Source organism: Cololabis saira, chromosome 6 (assembly GCF_033807715.1).
Source record: "Cololabis saira isolate AMF1-May2022 chromosome 6, fColSai1.1, whole genome shotgun sequence".
In the NCBI taxonomy this organism is placed as follows: Eukaryota; Metazoa; Chordata; class Actinopteri; order Beloniformes; family Belonidae; genus Cololabis; species Cololabis saira.
In genome coordinates, this window is record NC_084592.1 from 45,467,413 (window position 1) to 45,483,506 (window position 16,094).

At 44.0% G+C, this 16,094-nt stretch overlaps 1 protein-coding gene across 1 annotated transcript in view; it reads left to right on the forward strand.

Annotated features, from left to right (window-relative positions):
• LOC133445650 (target of Nesh-SH3-like) overlaps positions 1 to 16,094 on the forward strand; it is a 54,262-nt gene that overhangs the window by 7,048 nt on the left and 31,120 nt on the right. The window contains exons 2-9 of the mRNA XM_061722973.1: positions 4,345 to 4,524; positions 4,614 to 4,682; positions 5,919 to 6,051; positions 8,460 to 8,650; positions 8,726 to 8,769; positions 9,130 to 9,178; positions 12,399 to 12,464; positions 12,617 to 12,694. Coding sequence (XP_061578957.1) covers positions 4,345 to 4,524; positions 4,614 to 4,682; positions 5,919 to 6,051; positions 8,460 to 8,650; positions 8,726 to 8,769; positions 9,130 to 9,178; positions 12,399 to 12,464; positions 12,617 to 12,694 — 810 coding nt within the window. The remainder of the gene's footprint in view (positions 1 to 4,344; positions 4,525 to 4,613; positions 4,683 to 5,918; positions 6,052 to 8,459; positions 8,651 to 8,725; positions 8,770 to 9,129; positions 9,179 to 12,398; positions 12,465 to 12,616; positions 12,695 to 16,094) is intronic.

The following is a 16,094-nucleotide window of genomic DNA, read 5'->3' on the forward strand; positions in this document are numbered from 1 at the left end:
CTGGCGCACATGGCTAATTTGCATACATAAAGGTGCAGGACTTGCGTTAAACCAATACAAGTTTTGAATTGTGAATACTTGATATGGCGATGTCTTAAACATATTTAATTGACCATTAGTGACAATCAAATTATCATATTATATAATATTTAATTTATTTATTTTTTTGACAAAATTGAGACCCCTCCTAAATTTGGCTTTTGAGTCCTTCAGGGGGGTTCAAGGGTTACTCGGGGGGGTCAGACTTACTTCTGACCCCCTGACTTACTTCTACTTATTTCAAGTGAACATTTACTTGAAACAGGTGAAAATTGTCAAATAACATGTTATTTTTTGACTAAAAATGAGACATTTTAACTAGAAATAAGACAAATATTCCTGGTAAGATTTTGAGTTTTTGCAGTGTGGTAGACCTGGTTTCTGGTGCACAGGGGGGGTAAATCCACATTTGCCTGGTTGCGAGTTGAAAACCCGGTGCCAGTTTCCTCGCAGCTCCTCGTTTCCCTCCGGAGGTTTTTGTTTTATCGGAAATCTTGACGGCAGGATTGAAACCGACGCAGCCTTGATAGGAAACACACGGCTGGAACGACATGAGGGTGTTTTTCAAACCCAGGGCTTCCCCCTCGCTCCGTATCAGAGCCGGGCCTGGCGCCGGTTCTGGCGCCGGGACCGGCTCCTGGCGGCAACGCCGACCCAAAGTTCCACTATTTCATTTCTGAGTGAAACCTGAGCCAACGAGAGAGAGCAGTGAGGAGCTCAGAGAACTACAACCAGCAGAGGCTGAAGCTTCAGGACTCTCAGCCCGGGAAGGAGAGAGACTTCACACCGTAGATGTTTGTGATATTTGAAATAAAAGTTAAAGTAAAAATATTTGAGAGGGGAAGATTTTTTTTTATTGTGCACTTCGAGAAAAAAGTCGAAATGTTGCGAAAAAGTCGAAATGTCGAGATTAATGTTGAAATACAATTTCATGAATAAAGTCGAAATCATACCCACATTTGTTACTGTATAATCTTACCTGTTGTTTAAATGTTCCAAACGCTGATCTGTCAACAATGTTGTGTTGGAGGACTAAAGTTCAGAAACAGCTGAAACTTTCAAAATAAAACAGGAAATTAAGCAAATGAGTTTAGATCATAACAGACATTCAGCTTCTATTAGTGTCTCTGCACTCGTGTTTATGTTTCACGGTCACTAAACTTGTATTTCTTTCCTTTTACATTTTGCCGAGTGGCTCGTTTCCCTCAGATGTCTGTCATCGTCTCTCATCGGCCTCCAGGCCGCTGATTAGGACCGGACTTTTGTAAAAATCACTTCAATCACAGAAGTGATGTCAGTGTGTGTAGGGGTGTGTGTGTTATTGCAATCGTTTTAAATCAGCACGAGGACGATGCTAACTGACCTCATCGGTGAACAGTCCAAGTCTCGCTGCCACTGACACATAAAATTAAAGCGGGACACGAGGATTTTATGATCCTTAAGCTGTATAACGTTAAAAAGACGGCACTCCATCATTACTATTTACACCACCGCAATAAAAGTTTTAGTCTTTTTATGTTTGAAGATGATTGTTGAAGATGATTGAAGTTGATTTCTGATCTTTATGTCAGACGTCTTATCTTTTTTTAATGCTATTTTAACCTTTTCTTGGGTCATTAAAAAAACACAGTTTCAAACCTGCAGAGGTGAATAAGAAGAACTGAACAAACATCCTGTGATGTCACGCGTTGGGTTGGGGAGGAGCGCTGGGACACGCCCACCTCCTGTCAATCACACATCTCCACAACCCAAGTTGACCAAACCGGGTCTGCAGGCCAGAACACAGCTCCCGAGGCTCTGGCCTGCAAACATGCACAAAAGAGAAAAAAGGGGACACAAGAAACTACAGGAGCGATGGACAAAAACGATAGCTATGAGCTATTTATAATAAATAAAAATGGAGAAGAGAGGAAGGGAAGAGGAGAGGAGAAGAAGGGTGAGAGGCACCGCCCAGCGGATCATGTCGGTGCCCCCCTGCAGCATAGGCCTATAGCAGCATATCTACCACCAAGCTATATTTGAGACTAACTATTATAGTCTTGTTCTATAGCTGCAACTATTACTAATGACTCTAACACACTAGAGTTTACACTACCCAGAGATTTACCAACACCAGCTAGAGGTTTACTAAACACTAACTATAGGCTTTACTAAACAGAAAGGTTTTAAGTTTAGTTTTAAAGGTGGAGGTGGTGTCAGCCTCCTTAACCCAGATTGGAAGTTGGTTCCATAGTAATGGTGCCTGATAGCAGAACGCCCGCCCTCCAAATCTACATTTAGATACTCTAGGAACTACGAGTAAACCTGCACTCTGGGAGCGGTGTTAGGTTCCTAAATCAACATAAATTAATAACTTAGGAAAGACACAGAGACTGTGGAATGATTTTTCAGGCGCTCCTGCAGGAGGGGGAGAGCGTACTGACAGAGGCAGAGCCCCCTGACAGCAAATGCTTCCCAAAGACCCTCCCCTTGCAGGAAGCTATTTATTGGTAAAACTGACAGGAAACATGACCATATTTGGTAAACAATGGACAATTAGAAGAATCAGATGGAGAACACAGACATTGTATCAGATGATAGTTAAAAGGTCACACCTATGACTTTTCAGTTAATAAGCAACTTATCTGTGGTGTGAACAGATTGTCCAACTTACAATGGGATAGTTGTTGGACAGCCCAAACTCAGGAAGGGCTGCCCTGTCATCTGTTAACATGTGATAACCAGCAGTCAGCTTTAAAGTCTTTAAGAAACACAAAGGGTCAATAAATGGGACCCCTTCTGGACAAACGAGAACTCTGTGAGGTTTTGCACAGATGTGTCTAAAGACACTGGTCAACTGTTAACAGAGCAGACAACCCCCCTAAATACCCTCAGGGAGTGGCCTGTCCTGTGACTTCTGTTAACAATGGTAAGGATGTGAAAAACCCAGCAGTCAGCTTCTCTGAGCTGACCTAATTAAGCCTATTCTGATAGTTTCATATTTTCATAAGGACAAACTTGTTCAAAAACTCAGATTAATCTCACAGCGGAGAGCTCTGCCAGGAACATAAGGCACTATCAGCTCTTGTAAATAATGCGGAGCTAAGCCGTTTTGGGCTTTATATGCAAGTAATAAAATTTTAAATAGGATTCTAAGTTTTACAGGTAGCCAATGGAGCGATGCTAACACTGGAGAGACGTGGTCTCTCCTGCTGATTCCTGTCAGCACTCGTGCTGCTGCATTTTGGATCAGCTGGAGCCTATTCAGCAAATTACTTGGACATCCTGCTAGTAACACATTACAGTAATCTAGTCTAGAAGATACAAACGCATGAACTAGTTTTTCTGCATCACTCTGCAAGAGGATTTTCCTAATCTTTGCAATATTACGGAAATAGAAAAATGCTATTTTAAAAACCTGATTGACATATGGTTTAAACAACAAATCCTGATCGAAAACAACACCAAGGTTTCTCACAGTTGCACTGGAAGCCATCGCAACACCATCTAATCCCTTCCTAAGATGCTCTGGACCAAGAATGATAACCTCTGTTTTATCTGAATTTAGAAGCAAGACATTTCTGGACATCCAGTCCTTGATGTCCCTAAGACATGCCTGAAGTTTAACTAACGGTTCTTTTTCATCCGGCTTCATAGACAAATAGAGCTGCGTATCATCAGCATAACAATGAAAGTGTATGCCATGATTCTGGATTATACTTCCCAACGGCTGCATGTATAAACTGAACAAGATTGGCTGAACTGAATATAAATATATATAGACCATGATTTTCATATAAGGTGCGTAGATTTCCTTTAATCACAGCTGGTGCTGTTTGTTTTTTGTCCATTATGCATTCACTTGGACGGGATACTGCTGAATTAAACGTCTCTGCTCACAGAGATAGATGTTCGTGGCCCAATCTGATGAAGAGTCTATATCTAATTGTGCTCCATTAGTGCAATTTTTAGACCTAACGAGGTTTGGAGTGAAGACGGAGCAGAACAGGCTGCAATAACGGCTGCGTTTATTGTTCGTGCATCATTTTATCTCGTGCGTTTCTATTAAGGAAATTCCTGGTTTCCAATTCTCTGTTGGTGAAGTTATTATGTTTTGCAATTTATGTTGAAAGATGAAAATCAGACGGCAACGTAACAGCTTTTTCTAAACAAGCTCACACGTAAGATGATGAACATCTTTGTTACTTATCTAGTTTGCTAGGTTTGTTTTTGGTCTTGAGCTGACCTAGTCTTGGTCTTGATACTATCTGGTCTTGGTCTCGGCGGTCTTGACTACAAGTCTAACGTCTTCCGTCGACTCCTCAGTGCGGCGCCAGAACATGAAGGTCCGCATCAGCACCACGGAGGACACCATCGTGATGAAGTTCCTGCGGCCCAACACCGACACCAAGCTGGAGGGATACATCCTGGGCTACGGCGGCAGCATGTTCTCCAAGCAGTTCATCCAGCTGCCGCAGAGCGGGAAGCCGTACGAGACCGAGTTCGGTACGACACCTGCGGACCGGTAGGTTTATCTCTGAGACCCGAGTCGCTGATGAAGGTAATGAGGAGGCCTGTCCTTCCTCTGTCCTTAGATGCCGAGCCCAAGTACCTGATCGCGGTCCAGCCCGTCCCGGCCAACGAGGTCAAGAAGCAGTGCACAGGTGAGTTCACAAGGTGCTGATGGGGAGGGATGGGAATTGAGAAGATTTTTCCGATTCCGATTCCATTTTCGATTCTCTTTAACGATTCGATTCTTTATTGATTCTCTTATCGATTCTCATTTGGAAAAAAGGAGAACAAACAGGTCGATTGGCATCAACTTTGTTTTATATCTTTGAACAAAAAAATACAAGTGAGGTCTTAAGACGCCCCCAGCCTTGGGCTCCTCCATGGTGCCAGGGGTCCCCAGAAAATATTATTTGTTTTGAAAATAAATATAAAATTAAAGCTGTAAGCAGCGATGAACGGGCCCTCGCGCTTGCAATTTTCACCAATCATGGTCAAGGACTCAAAACCGAGTTCGATGACACCACCCACGAGTCTTTATGTCAAACCATTCAAAAGTTATGGCAGAAAGTAGGATCTATCAAATATCGACCAATCAGCTGCTAGTGTTGATGTTAATGTTGAAGTTTGACGCGGCGCCACGGCCACGCCATTTCACGAATTTTGATTCGATTTTGATAACCTTTCATGGTTAACGTCTTTTATGTCTCCTGAGCAAGTTTTATGTCGAACGGACGATCCTGCTAGGAGGAGATCGTTAAAGTACGACACGTGAAAATGGCATAAATTGCGCCAAAATGATTAATTCAAAATGGCCAACTTCCTGTTCGGTTTCGGCCATGGCGGCAAGAGACTTTTCTTTAAGTTGCGACATGATACAGGTGTGTACCGATTTTCGTGCATGTACATCAAACCTGCCTTGATGAAAGGAGAAACTAGTGGTAGACTAGTATTCCGCCAGAGCCCGGCTCGTCCTCGTCGCCGAGTGCGCGGCTCTTCTGGCCAGACGCTGCGCCGACTCCGCGTTCCCAGCGCGACGGGGTTGCGGAGGAAAGCACCAGCCGGCCGAGCCCGAACAGTTTCCTCCCTTTGTTGAAATGCCCACATTGCAAGTATTGCAAGTCGCCCTGTTGTCGTCCTTTTTGGTAAAATGTAACCAAACTTTCAAGCGTTTATGCTGCTTTGTCACCATGTTTTCCTGCTGGGCGCGAATGTGACGTGCCACCCACTGGAATTGATAAGGGAATCGTTTGCAAAAAATGCAAACGATTCCAAGGAATTGAAACACTGGAAACCGGTTCTCAACAAGAACCGGTTCTCGATTCCCATCCCTACTGATGGGGGGTTGAAAACTAGCGACCTGCATGTCAACCTGCTTTGTTTGTTTCCAGGTAAAGTGGAGCTGCAGAAGCCGCTGCACCTGGTCATCGGCACAGTGACGCCGTCCTCTGTCCTGCTGTCCTGGGGGACGCTGCTGAAGACGCCCTACGAGGGGAACGTCATGAGCGACTGCCTAGAAGACGGGTGAGCATCCCTGATCGATTCTGTTCAAATGGTGACTCCCGGGACGCAGCGCAGTGAGTCTCAGCCGGAGGCTTCTATCTGGTTTCAGGGTTCCTGTCCAGGGTTCCTGTCTGAACTTTCCTCAGATATTTAGTTTCCTCCCGTTGTCCACATGCATGCACCCATGAGGAAACTTGTCCATGTATAGACAGGTGTTCTGGCCCTACAAATACTTTGTTACCTTACTTAAGTAGAAATTTTGGTTATCTATACTTCACTGGAGTAATTATTTTTCAGACGACTTTTTACTTTTACTCCTTACATTTTCACGCAATTATCTGTACTTTACTGTCTCCTCCTTACATTTTAAAAACAGCCATTTTACTCTATTTCATTTCGGCCTTTAATAAAAACTATCCAGTTAAATTGCTCCATCCGGATAGAGTGAATTTGGTTGTGGTTGTTTCAGATGTTCTTGTCCAGTTTTGTTCTTACATCCGTTCCCTCAGATTCCTGCAACTAAACTTGGATGTACATTCCAATAAAGGTTAGGATAAATGATAACATGCCTCTGAAGTTTGACTTTTTGCACCATTACAATACTTATAGGCAACTAGTCATCATATCTGCTGCTCTCTGAAACACATGTTAATGCTCAATAGTACACATATATGCTTCTTTAATATATTTGCATTATACTAAGATGCATTCATTTTCAATGGCTTTTGTCCTTAATGGCTTTTTTCCCCCTTACATTACTTTTACTTTTATACTTTAAGTAGTTTTGAAACCAGTACTTTTATACTTTTACTTGAGTAAAAAACTTGAGTTGATACTTCAACTTCTACAGGAGTATTTTTAAACTCTAGTATCTATACTTCTACCTGAGTAATGAATGTGAATACTGAAGACACGTCTGCCTTTATAACATTTCAAAGAGGAAGAGCTCTTTGCCAGGTGGGGAAAATCATTCCACAATTTAGTTCCCCCTAAATCTCATCGAAGTTATGAAGCTAATGGCAGAGCCACGTCCTCCCTGACCCGCGTCGCCCTAAGGTGCCTGATTCTGCCAGATAAACGGGTCCAACTTCAGGTCTGCAGCTCAGGCGCTGAAACCAGAGCTGGTGCCGCGGTGCATGTTCTCCTTCCTGGAGGCATCGTGAGTGCAGAACCAGCTGGTGGACCTGATGTGTGCACGTATTTCTGGTTTCTGAGCGCTGCACCAGTCCCTGCAGCCTCTCAGGTTTCCCAGAAACCTCCTGTGCAACGCAGGCGTTTAAGAGCGGAGCCCACCGACGCCGCGGTGCACGTGGCAGCTTCCCGTTACCTTCACCTGCTGATCCCGGGTCAGGGTCACAGGGATCTGCTGGAGCTGATCCCGGCTCACCGGGGCCCGCAGGGACACGGACAAGTTGACCCGTTTCCACACTGGCCACGGTTACAGGATGTTTTTTAATTCGGAATTAATTATTCCCAATTAAATAATTCAGAATTAAACTATTTTCCTTCGAGTTTACATGGAAATAGTCATTCCGAAATGAGGTTTACATGGACCACTTTACATTTGATCGGCTTTATCCAATTCCGCTTAAAGGGGACTTATTATGGCATCTAATACCTTTCTTAAACAGGTCTCGAATGTCTTAAAAACAAACTTTTGATTGTTTTTGCTAAATAAATTAGAAATTCAGCCTCTAAACCATGTCTTTATCTTCCCATTCTCTAACCTCATTATCTATGCGGGATTCTGAGTGGGCGGGGCTATGGTAATGAGGCTCTGTGCTGATTGGCTGCCTGAATGCGTTTTGGCCGTTCGTTTACAAGAAAACGAAGCTCAAAGTCTCCAAAAACCATCAGTTCTGAAAACTGCGGCTAAAGTGGAGATTTGCAAAAACTCTGTCTTCACGTTTGCTTGTAAACAGAGAGAAACGGACATTTAGGCTTCAGAACGTCACATTATGAGACAGAAACGTCACCAGCGTCATGAGTGACACCTGTGGTTACAATTTGTTTGGCCACCGTCAATATTTTCTTGTATTTTACTTGTTTTATATTCTAAAGTCACACTTAAAAGTAACTCCACTTCTCTGTCACTCCAAACCTAAGACTCTGGTTCATCTTGGAAGTAACTGGAAGTTACTCGTGTCATTTGTTGATGTTTTTTTCCAAGATTCTGATTGGCTAGCATGACTTTATCTTCTCGTTACACTGCCCCCTGTAGGTTTGGCTGCTCATAGCACCTTAACAGATATTTATGTTCGTGTAAATGATGGGATTTTTCAAAACGTAGAGGGGGAAATATCCGTTTTTGTAAATACGGCTATGTGTAAACGTGGCCTTAAACTCAATAAAACTAAGGCAGAGTCAAACAGCCGACCCGTTTCTGAGTTTCTGAATGTACGTTTATGTTTTCTCTCCTCGGGTTTCAGACACTACACGGTCCGGTACCGGGAGAAGAACAGGAAGTGGAACTACCAGACCTGCCCCACGAGCGACACGGTCATCGACAACTTGAAGCCCAACACGGTGTACGAGTTCGGCGTGCAGCCCACCTCCAAGGACGGCTCGGGGATCTGGACCAAGCCGGTCCTGCACAACATCAGCATGCCGAGCGCCGACGGTAGGTTTGACCCACGTCCTTCTATCAGTGACGAATCCACCAAACCTGACGGGGACTCTGCTCTTGTGTTTGCAGAGAAATCCATCAGGAAGAACCTCAAGCGGCCCGTCAGCCCGCCGGTACGTAATGACGTCCCGACACAGACCTGTTGATCTTGAGAGGATCTGCTGTTTCAGCATATTTGTTGAGACGCTGATCCGAACTGAGGATTCAGGAGTACAATAGTAGTTAAGGTCACACGTCATGTGACCCTTTCAGCCAATCACCCAAATAGTTTGGGCGAACGCTACTAAAAAAGATTTACATGAACTCCAGCTGGTTCAGAACAAGGCCTTGTTCTCCACCAACGGCCTTCCCACCGGGCGACACCTTCACACCCTTCACCTTCGCCGTTATAAGACGACGGAGAAGCCACTAAACTGCTGTGATGTTTAGAGACTGACCTCCTCTTCCTCTTGTGTTTTTCTCTCGTCCTCCAGAAACCCTCGACTCCAGACTCTCACTCCTTCCCCTTCTCTCCTCAACACGGTAAGCCAATCCAGCTACCGGCACCTCTGGTGTCTGAATCAGATCTGACACAGCGGTGCATTTTCTTGTTTTACATACTCAACCATGACAGACTCTTATTAGACACGTGCACTTTGTTGTCATGCCGACTCCAGATGTAGAAATGTGGTTTCCAGAACATGATGCTGAGGTCAGAATCAGCATCATCTTTAAAGGAGCCGTCTGTAAGAAATGGCCAAAACTGGTACTGCAGTCACTTTCAAAATATTGTTGAGCGGCGTGTACCCTCCCCCTCCTCCCCCCGACCAGAGGTTGCCAGGTAGGCTGCAGAATGCAGCAGGAACGTAGGCTACCATGGCTGCGATAATTAGAGCCGAGTTGGCAACCCGGATGCCGAAACAATACTGACTTGGTGATTGGGAGATAGGTGGAGGGTGGAGCTTCAGAAACAATACTGACTTGGTGATTGGGAGATAGGTGGAGGGTGGAGCTTCAGAAACAATACTGACTTGGTGATTGGGAGATAGGTGGAGGGTGGAGCTTCAGAAACAATACTGACTTGGTGATTGGGAGATAGGTGGAGGGTGGAGCTTCAGAAACAATACTGACTTGGTGATTGGGAGATAGGTGGAGGGTGGAGCTTCAGGCCAAAACAAAAAATGACAACATAAACATCAGTTGAGGGCTGCAACTCCTCTTTTTAAACGGGAATATCCTGGTTTGAGTGCTGTTGTCAGTGACATAAGTATTTGAAATTAACATGATTTTTAAATGTCTGTTGACATATCGGGGTCATTTTATGATTGGTTTTATTATTGCTCTTACATACAGCTCCTTTAAGCTTCCTGAGACCTGTGGTCCTGGTACCACGTCCCGTGGTCCTGGTACCACTTCCCGTGGTCCTGGTACCCTGGCCCGTGGACCTGGTACCACGTCCTGTGGTCCTGGTATCACACTCCGTGGACCTGGTACCATGTCCTGTGGGACTCTGTCAGGTTGTTCCTACAGTCCCTTAGTGAACCTGGATAACTTCAGTTTGGACAAAACTTCATTATCTCTGAATCAGATCTGACACGGCGGCGCATTTTCTTGCTTTAAATACTCAACCATGACAGACTCTTATTAGAGATGTGCACTTTGTTGTCATGCCGACTCCAGATGTAGAAAAGTGGTTTCAAGAACATGTCGCTGACGTCAGAATCAGCATCATTTGTAAGCTTCCTGAGACCTGTGGTCCTGGTACCACGTCCCGTGGTCCGGGTACCACGACCCGTGGTCCGGGTACCACGTACTGTAACTTGAGCTTGATAAAAAGCTTCATTAATCCTGAAAATAAGAGGATGTTGTTGTTGCCGTGTTAATAATGTAGGAAAACACAGAAAAACATTATAAAAAATTGAATTTTTTGAATAAAAATAGGCAACTCAGAAATTCTCAGACATGGTGTAATAAGACATGTAATTAATCTGCAGAGACCATCACGGAATCTCTGGACGGGTTCATCTTCTGCTTCTACATGTAAACAACAGTCGGTTGTCATGGATACGCACCATAACAAATATTTAAGACAAATACCAGGATTACAAGCGGAAATCCTCCCGGAGCAACAGCATCCAAACCCGTCTGGAGAAATGTCTATTTCTAAATGTTTAAACATCTAAAAAATGTCAGGAAGATGCGACAAAAGACTATTTGACAGAAGCAACTGCAATCGTCTGCCACTAGAGCGGCACCACGCTGGAACAGAAACGCCACTGGTCTATGAAAAGATTTGAATAATTTATATTTATTATTAATGAACTTAAAGAAAAGAAATCAGTTTGGTTCACGAGGGCGGATCCAAGCATCCGGCAGATGGTTTTAATCCCCGACATCGACCCTGGAGGTTTTACTGGGTCCAGATGAGACTGTAACTGATGCTGACTGGGACATTTACATCACTGCCGTGAACTTCCCAGAGATCTGAGCTCTGAGCACATGACGGAGCAGGTCTGGATCCCTTCAGGACTGATTATTGGATTAACAGGACCTCAAGATACACTAGTTTTATGCTGCACAACTTTATTAGATACAGTACTTTTACTCTTTCCACTTTAACTATTATGGTTCTGGCCTGAAAAGAGCTTTATGTGGAAACTCTGCTGTTCAGAACCAACAGTAACAGACAGACCAGCATTTAGATGTTTAAAGGATTTTCCAAAAAACAAAATCAAAAACAGGGTGAAATGAGGGCGAGCTGGACTACAACAGGGTCGCAGGTTCAACCTCACTTCAGATAGCCATTGGCTGTGTCAGCCGCCAATCAAAAGCCCCGCCCCTAATTATACGTTAATTTGTTTTTAGCTGATGAAATAAATTAAAAATTCCCCTCCGCACAGAATGTCATGGATGTGAGACCAACCCTGAAGTTGTTTCAGACTCGAAATTTTGTTTATTTCTGTCAGCGGAGATCTGGGGCCGGATTCACCAATATGTTCTTAAGAACGATCTTAAGAAATGTCTTAAGATCTAAAATTAAGAAGTTCATAAGAAAGTTCTTAAGTGCAATTCCTCAATATTTTCTTAAGAACCATCTTAAGAACTGTCATTTCTTACGAATGTCTTATTTTTCCTACTTAAGAACTTCTTAAAATATGTCATTGCACGCGCCAACAAACAACATTTATACAGGTAGTTTGCGTCTTAACCGTCAGTAACTCACTAAACATGGAGAAGGAGAAAAAGAGATGCAGGAACTTTTTAAGGTTATGGTGGATGAGATGTGTTGAAAAAGGTGATATTAGAATCTTACCTTTTCACAGAAGAAATTTTAAGACAGGTCAAGGTTGTCTTAAAGTTAAGAAAAAAGTCAAGAACAAATTTGAGAACATTTATTTCAAGAATACCATTTATTCTTAAGTTTTTTCTTAAGAAGAAAGTTGAGAAAATACTTAAGAACTTTTTTGGAGAATATGACTTCTTCTCTTTTTTCTTGTTAAGACTGAACTTAAGAAAAAAATGACACTTAAGAAGATTTTTTTTCTTAAGAATGTTTTGTGAATCCGGCCCCTGGTCTGTAGAGGACCTGCAGGTCGTCTTACTAACCCAGAAATTCAGATGCTGATGGGTAAAACATGATGAAAGGATCTTATTTTTTACACAATCTTCATGAATTAACCTTTTAATGTTTATTAAGTGTTTCTTTTTCAGGACTCTGAAGACGTCACAGGTTTTAACTCCACTTTCTCCTTTTCCCCGTCAGTTCCCCAGAACAGGACCCGGGGCCGACAGCCCGCCTCTCCCCACACATTTCCTCAGGCCACTCTCGGTAAAGACTTTTCTGCCAGAACCCAGGGCTCCAGAACCGAGTCTGGACCTCGTGTCTCTGACATCTTCTCCCTGACCTCTTGTGAACGCCCTGCTGGGCGCTGCAGCTCCTTCTTCCTCAGGTTCTACTAACTAGTACATTATGTTCCCCAGCTGCCACCGTGAGAGCCACACAGGAAGTCCTGCCGACCCGCGGACCCCGACTTCCTGTGGTCAACGAACGGCCAATAGGTAAACAGCAACCCTGCAGTTTCTCCCTCTAGAAGAGCAGAGCGACCGGCGCTCCTGCAATGCTTTGACGCTTTTACGTCAGATCCATTTACAAAAAACGGTGAAACAAAGCTGATCGTGATGGAGTTGTTGCTTTTTCAAGGCGTCCTCGGCTGCGTGACCCGTCCACTAAATATCTCTTATACTCCCTTTTCCACCAAACCGGTTCCAGAGCTGGTTCCAGCATCCAGCTTGCGGCTTTGCTCTCCCAGCGTTAAAGTCCGAGTGTTGGTCGCCGTGCTTATCCCCTCAGCCACGTCCGGCAGCTCGGAAAGGGCCAAAACAGCTGTCGACGACTTACGCGTTTGTCGATAGACCAGGAATCCCCCCAACTCCAATTAGAAGAAATCCTGCTATCATAAATCCAATTATGAAGGCATCTTCAACGTCCTCGACAGACAGGATCGCCAAACACAACGGTTTCCAATGTTTCCAGGAATCCATTGTGTATCCAGCAAAAAACATCCCATCGGGGCAGGAGGGCTCCCTTACCCCCTGACTTCTCGTCGCAAAAATTTGGTCAATTGTGCTGAGAGACCAGTTAATCAATTCCATGATTGTAGAATTTCCATATCCATATCAAGTTAAAAAATGAGAGTGAAAGAAGCTTCAAGCGGCAACGCCTTTTTTTCTTTAGTTTGTCTCGGCGCTGCTGAAAAGTGCATTGGTATCTGAGCAGCTATGAAGAGACAGAGCTCCTGGTAGATCTGGTCGTTCCTTATCTCCGTCTAGATCTTTTTAATTCTCTCCTCAGCACCAGGTTTATGAACATCTGCACCTCAGAGTTGGATCAAACAGACTTGTGCTGCCGTTGCTGCTGGAATCAAATGAACAAGAATCTCCGTCAGAGTCTCTTTCTCTGATGTCACATCCTGACTCAAACGTCTGACTCCAACCCCCCGACCAATTGGTGGCCTGGAGTGTGATGACATCACAGCCCGACTCAGCCGCTTAGAACCTCGGCAGAGTAGATACAGAAAAGTATCTACTCGGCACGTTAGACCCCTAGTGGGAAACGGCAAAGGCGAGTTGAATCGAGCTGAGTAGGTACTAGTGGAAAAGTGCCAGTCTGTGCTACCTTGGAACCATTTTTTTGGAAACAGAAAGCCCGGTTTCAAACTCAGCACTGGCCCAGAACCAGAACCAGAACCTGGAACCGGTTTGGTGGAAAAGGGGTATTTGACGTCTCAGTCATTCACCGGGTTGTTTGCAGGTTTTCATCGCTGGTCAGGAGCCGTTACCGTATAGATGTGTTTTATCTCTATCTTAGATTCAATCAATCAGTCAATTCTTCTTTTTAAGTTATTTGCACATCTTCACTTTCAAATCTTTACCTCTAATTCTCTTTCCACTTGTATTTTTTTTTCAGGATTTCCATCATAATTATCTCTAATCTTTGCTTCCAGTCCAGGCGATGGTTTGAACTCTACAGGTCAAAGCTGTTTCTGTCTTTCCACCGGAACCTCCGACAGAATATCTCTAATTTCTTTTATTTTCTATATACCTCTGACTGCTTTTCCTTCACATTTATTACTTTAAGAGATATATGCACAATATGTAAAGGCTTATATAGTTATAGCACTTAGTATCTTGCAGGTAAAACCTCAGAGCAGAGGCGTTAGTCTTATCCTCCGCTGTAATCCGAGCCGCCGCCTCCAGACGTTGAATAAAGCAGCTCTGGAGTAACTCTGGTTTTCCGTAGAAAGAGTGTCTGCGAGCTATTTGGAGGTCTGTGAAATCGATTTTGTGGTTAGTTTTGGGTGAGTTTATTTAAGCAACAGTAAGTGGGGGGTTGGAGGGGGGTATTGATAGATCGGCTGGCTGCAACCACTTAGCATTTAACAGTCTAGCGGAGTTTATAAAGTTTATAACCCCTCCGGCTTTCAGGTGACCCGCAGGAGCCGTTGCCAACTCCAACATCTTGAGTAAACACAGCTGAAAGATATCATTGGACTTTACGTATCAGGTTCATTTAGGCAGAAATGGAGGTGAAGCCGAAGGGTGTTTTCTTGAATTTTGCACGGGTCTCAGCGTCTCTCCGTTCATGTCACGTGCAGTCGTCCCTTCGCTCTTATTTTCTCTCTTCCCCCGACCGAGGCGTCTCACCAGAACCGACGATGGTCAGTCAGCTAATCACCCGTCGCGAGGCCCCCCCGACCATCTGAGCGCAGTAACGCGCCTGTTAGCGTCACGTGTTCTGCTTTCCTTTGAAATCTGACCTTTTCTATCGGACCGTCGCCAGGTGGACGTTATCAGGTCCAGGTTTCACTCCGAGAGTTGTTGAGCCAACAGCTGCTGGTCCACATTTATAGCTAAAGGTTTTAGATGATAAAAAAAGAAGTGTGATTCTGTTTTATTCCGTCTAATAGAGGGTCTGCATTGACGTCACTTCCCCACTCGTCCACACCTCCTTACTCGCACTGAGTGGCAGAAATGTCTGCAACTAGTGGAGAAGACTTAAATTAAAGGCAGTTGGACTTGACAGTGACCCGTACAGTTACCAAGAACCAGTGGTCCATGGACATTAATATTTGGTACAGTTACCAAGAACCAGTGGTCCATGGACATTAATATTTGGTACAGTTACCAAGAACCAGTGGTCCATGGACATTAATATTTGGTACAGTTACCAAGAACCAGTGGTCCATGGACATTAATATTTGGTACAGTTACCAAGAACCAGTGGTCCATGGACATTAATATTTGGTACAGTTACCAAGAACCAGTGGTCCATGGACATTAATATTTGGTACAGTTACCAAGAACCAGTGGTCCATGGACATTAATATTTGGTACAGTTACCAAGAACCAGTGGTCCATGGACATTAATATTTGGTACAGTTACCAAGAACCAGTGGTCCATGGACATTAATATTTGGTACAGTTACCCGAAGAACCAGTGGTCCATGGACATTAATATTTGGTACAGTTACCAAGAACCAGTGGTCCATGGACATTAATATTTGGTACAGTTACCAAGAACCAGTGGTCCATGGACATTAATATTTGGTACAGTTACCAAGAACCAGTGGTCCATGGACATTAATATTTGGTACAGTTACCCGAAGAACCAGTGGTCCATGGACATTAATATTTGGTACAGTTACCAAGAACCAGTGGTCCATGGACATTAATATTTGGTACAGTTACCAAGAACCAGTGGTCCATGGACATTAATATTTGGTACAGTTACCAAGAACCAGTGGTCCATGGACATTAATATTTGGTACAGTTACCAAGAACCAGTGGTCCATGGACATTAATATTTGGTACATTTACCAAGAACCAGTGGTCCATGGACATTAATATTTGGTACAGTTACCAAGAACCAGTGGTCCATGGACATTAATATTTGGTACAG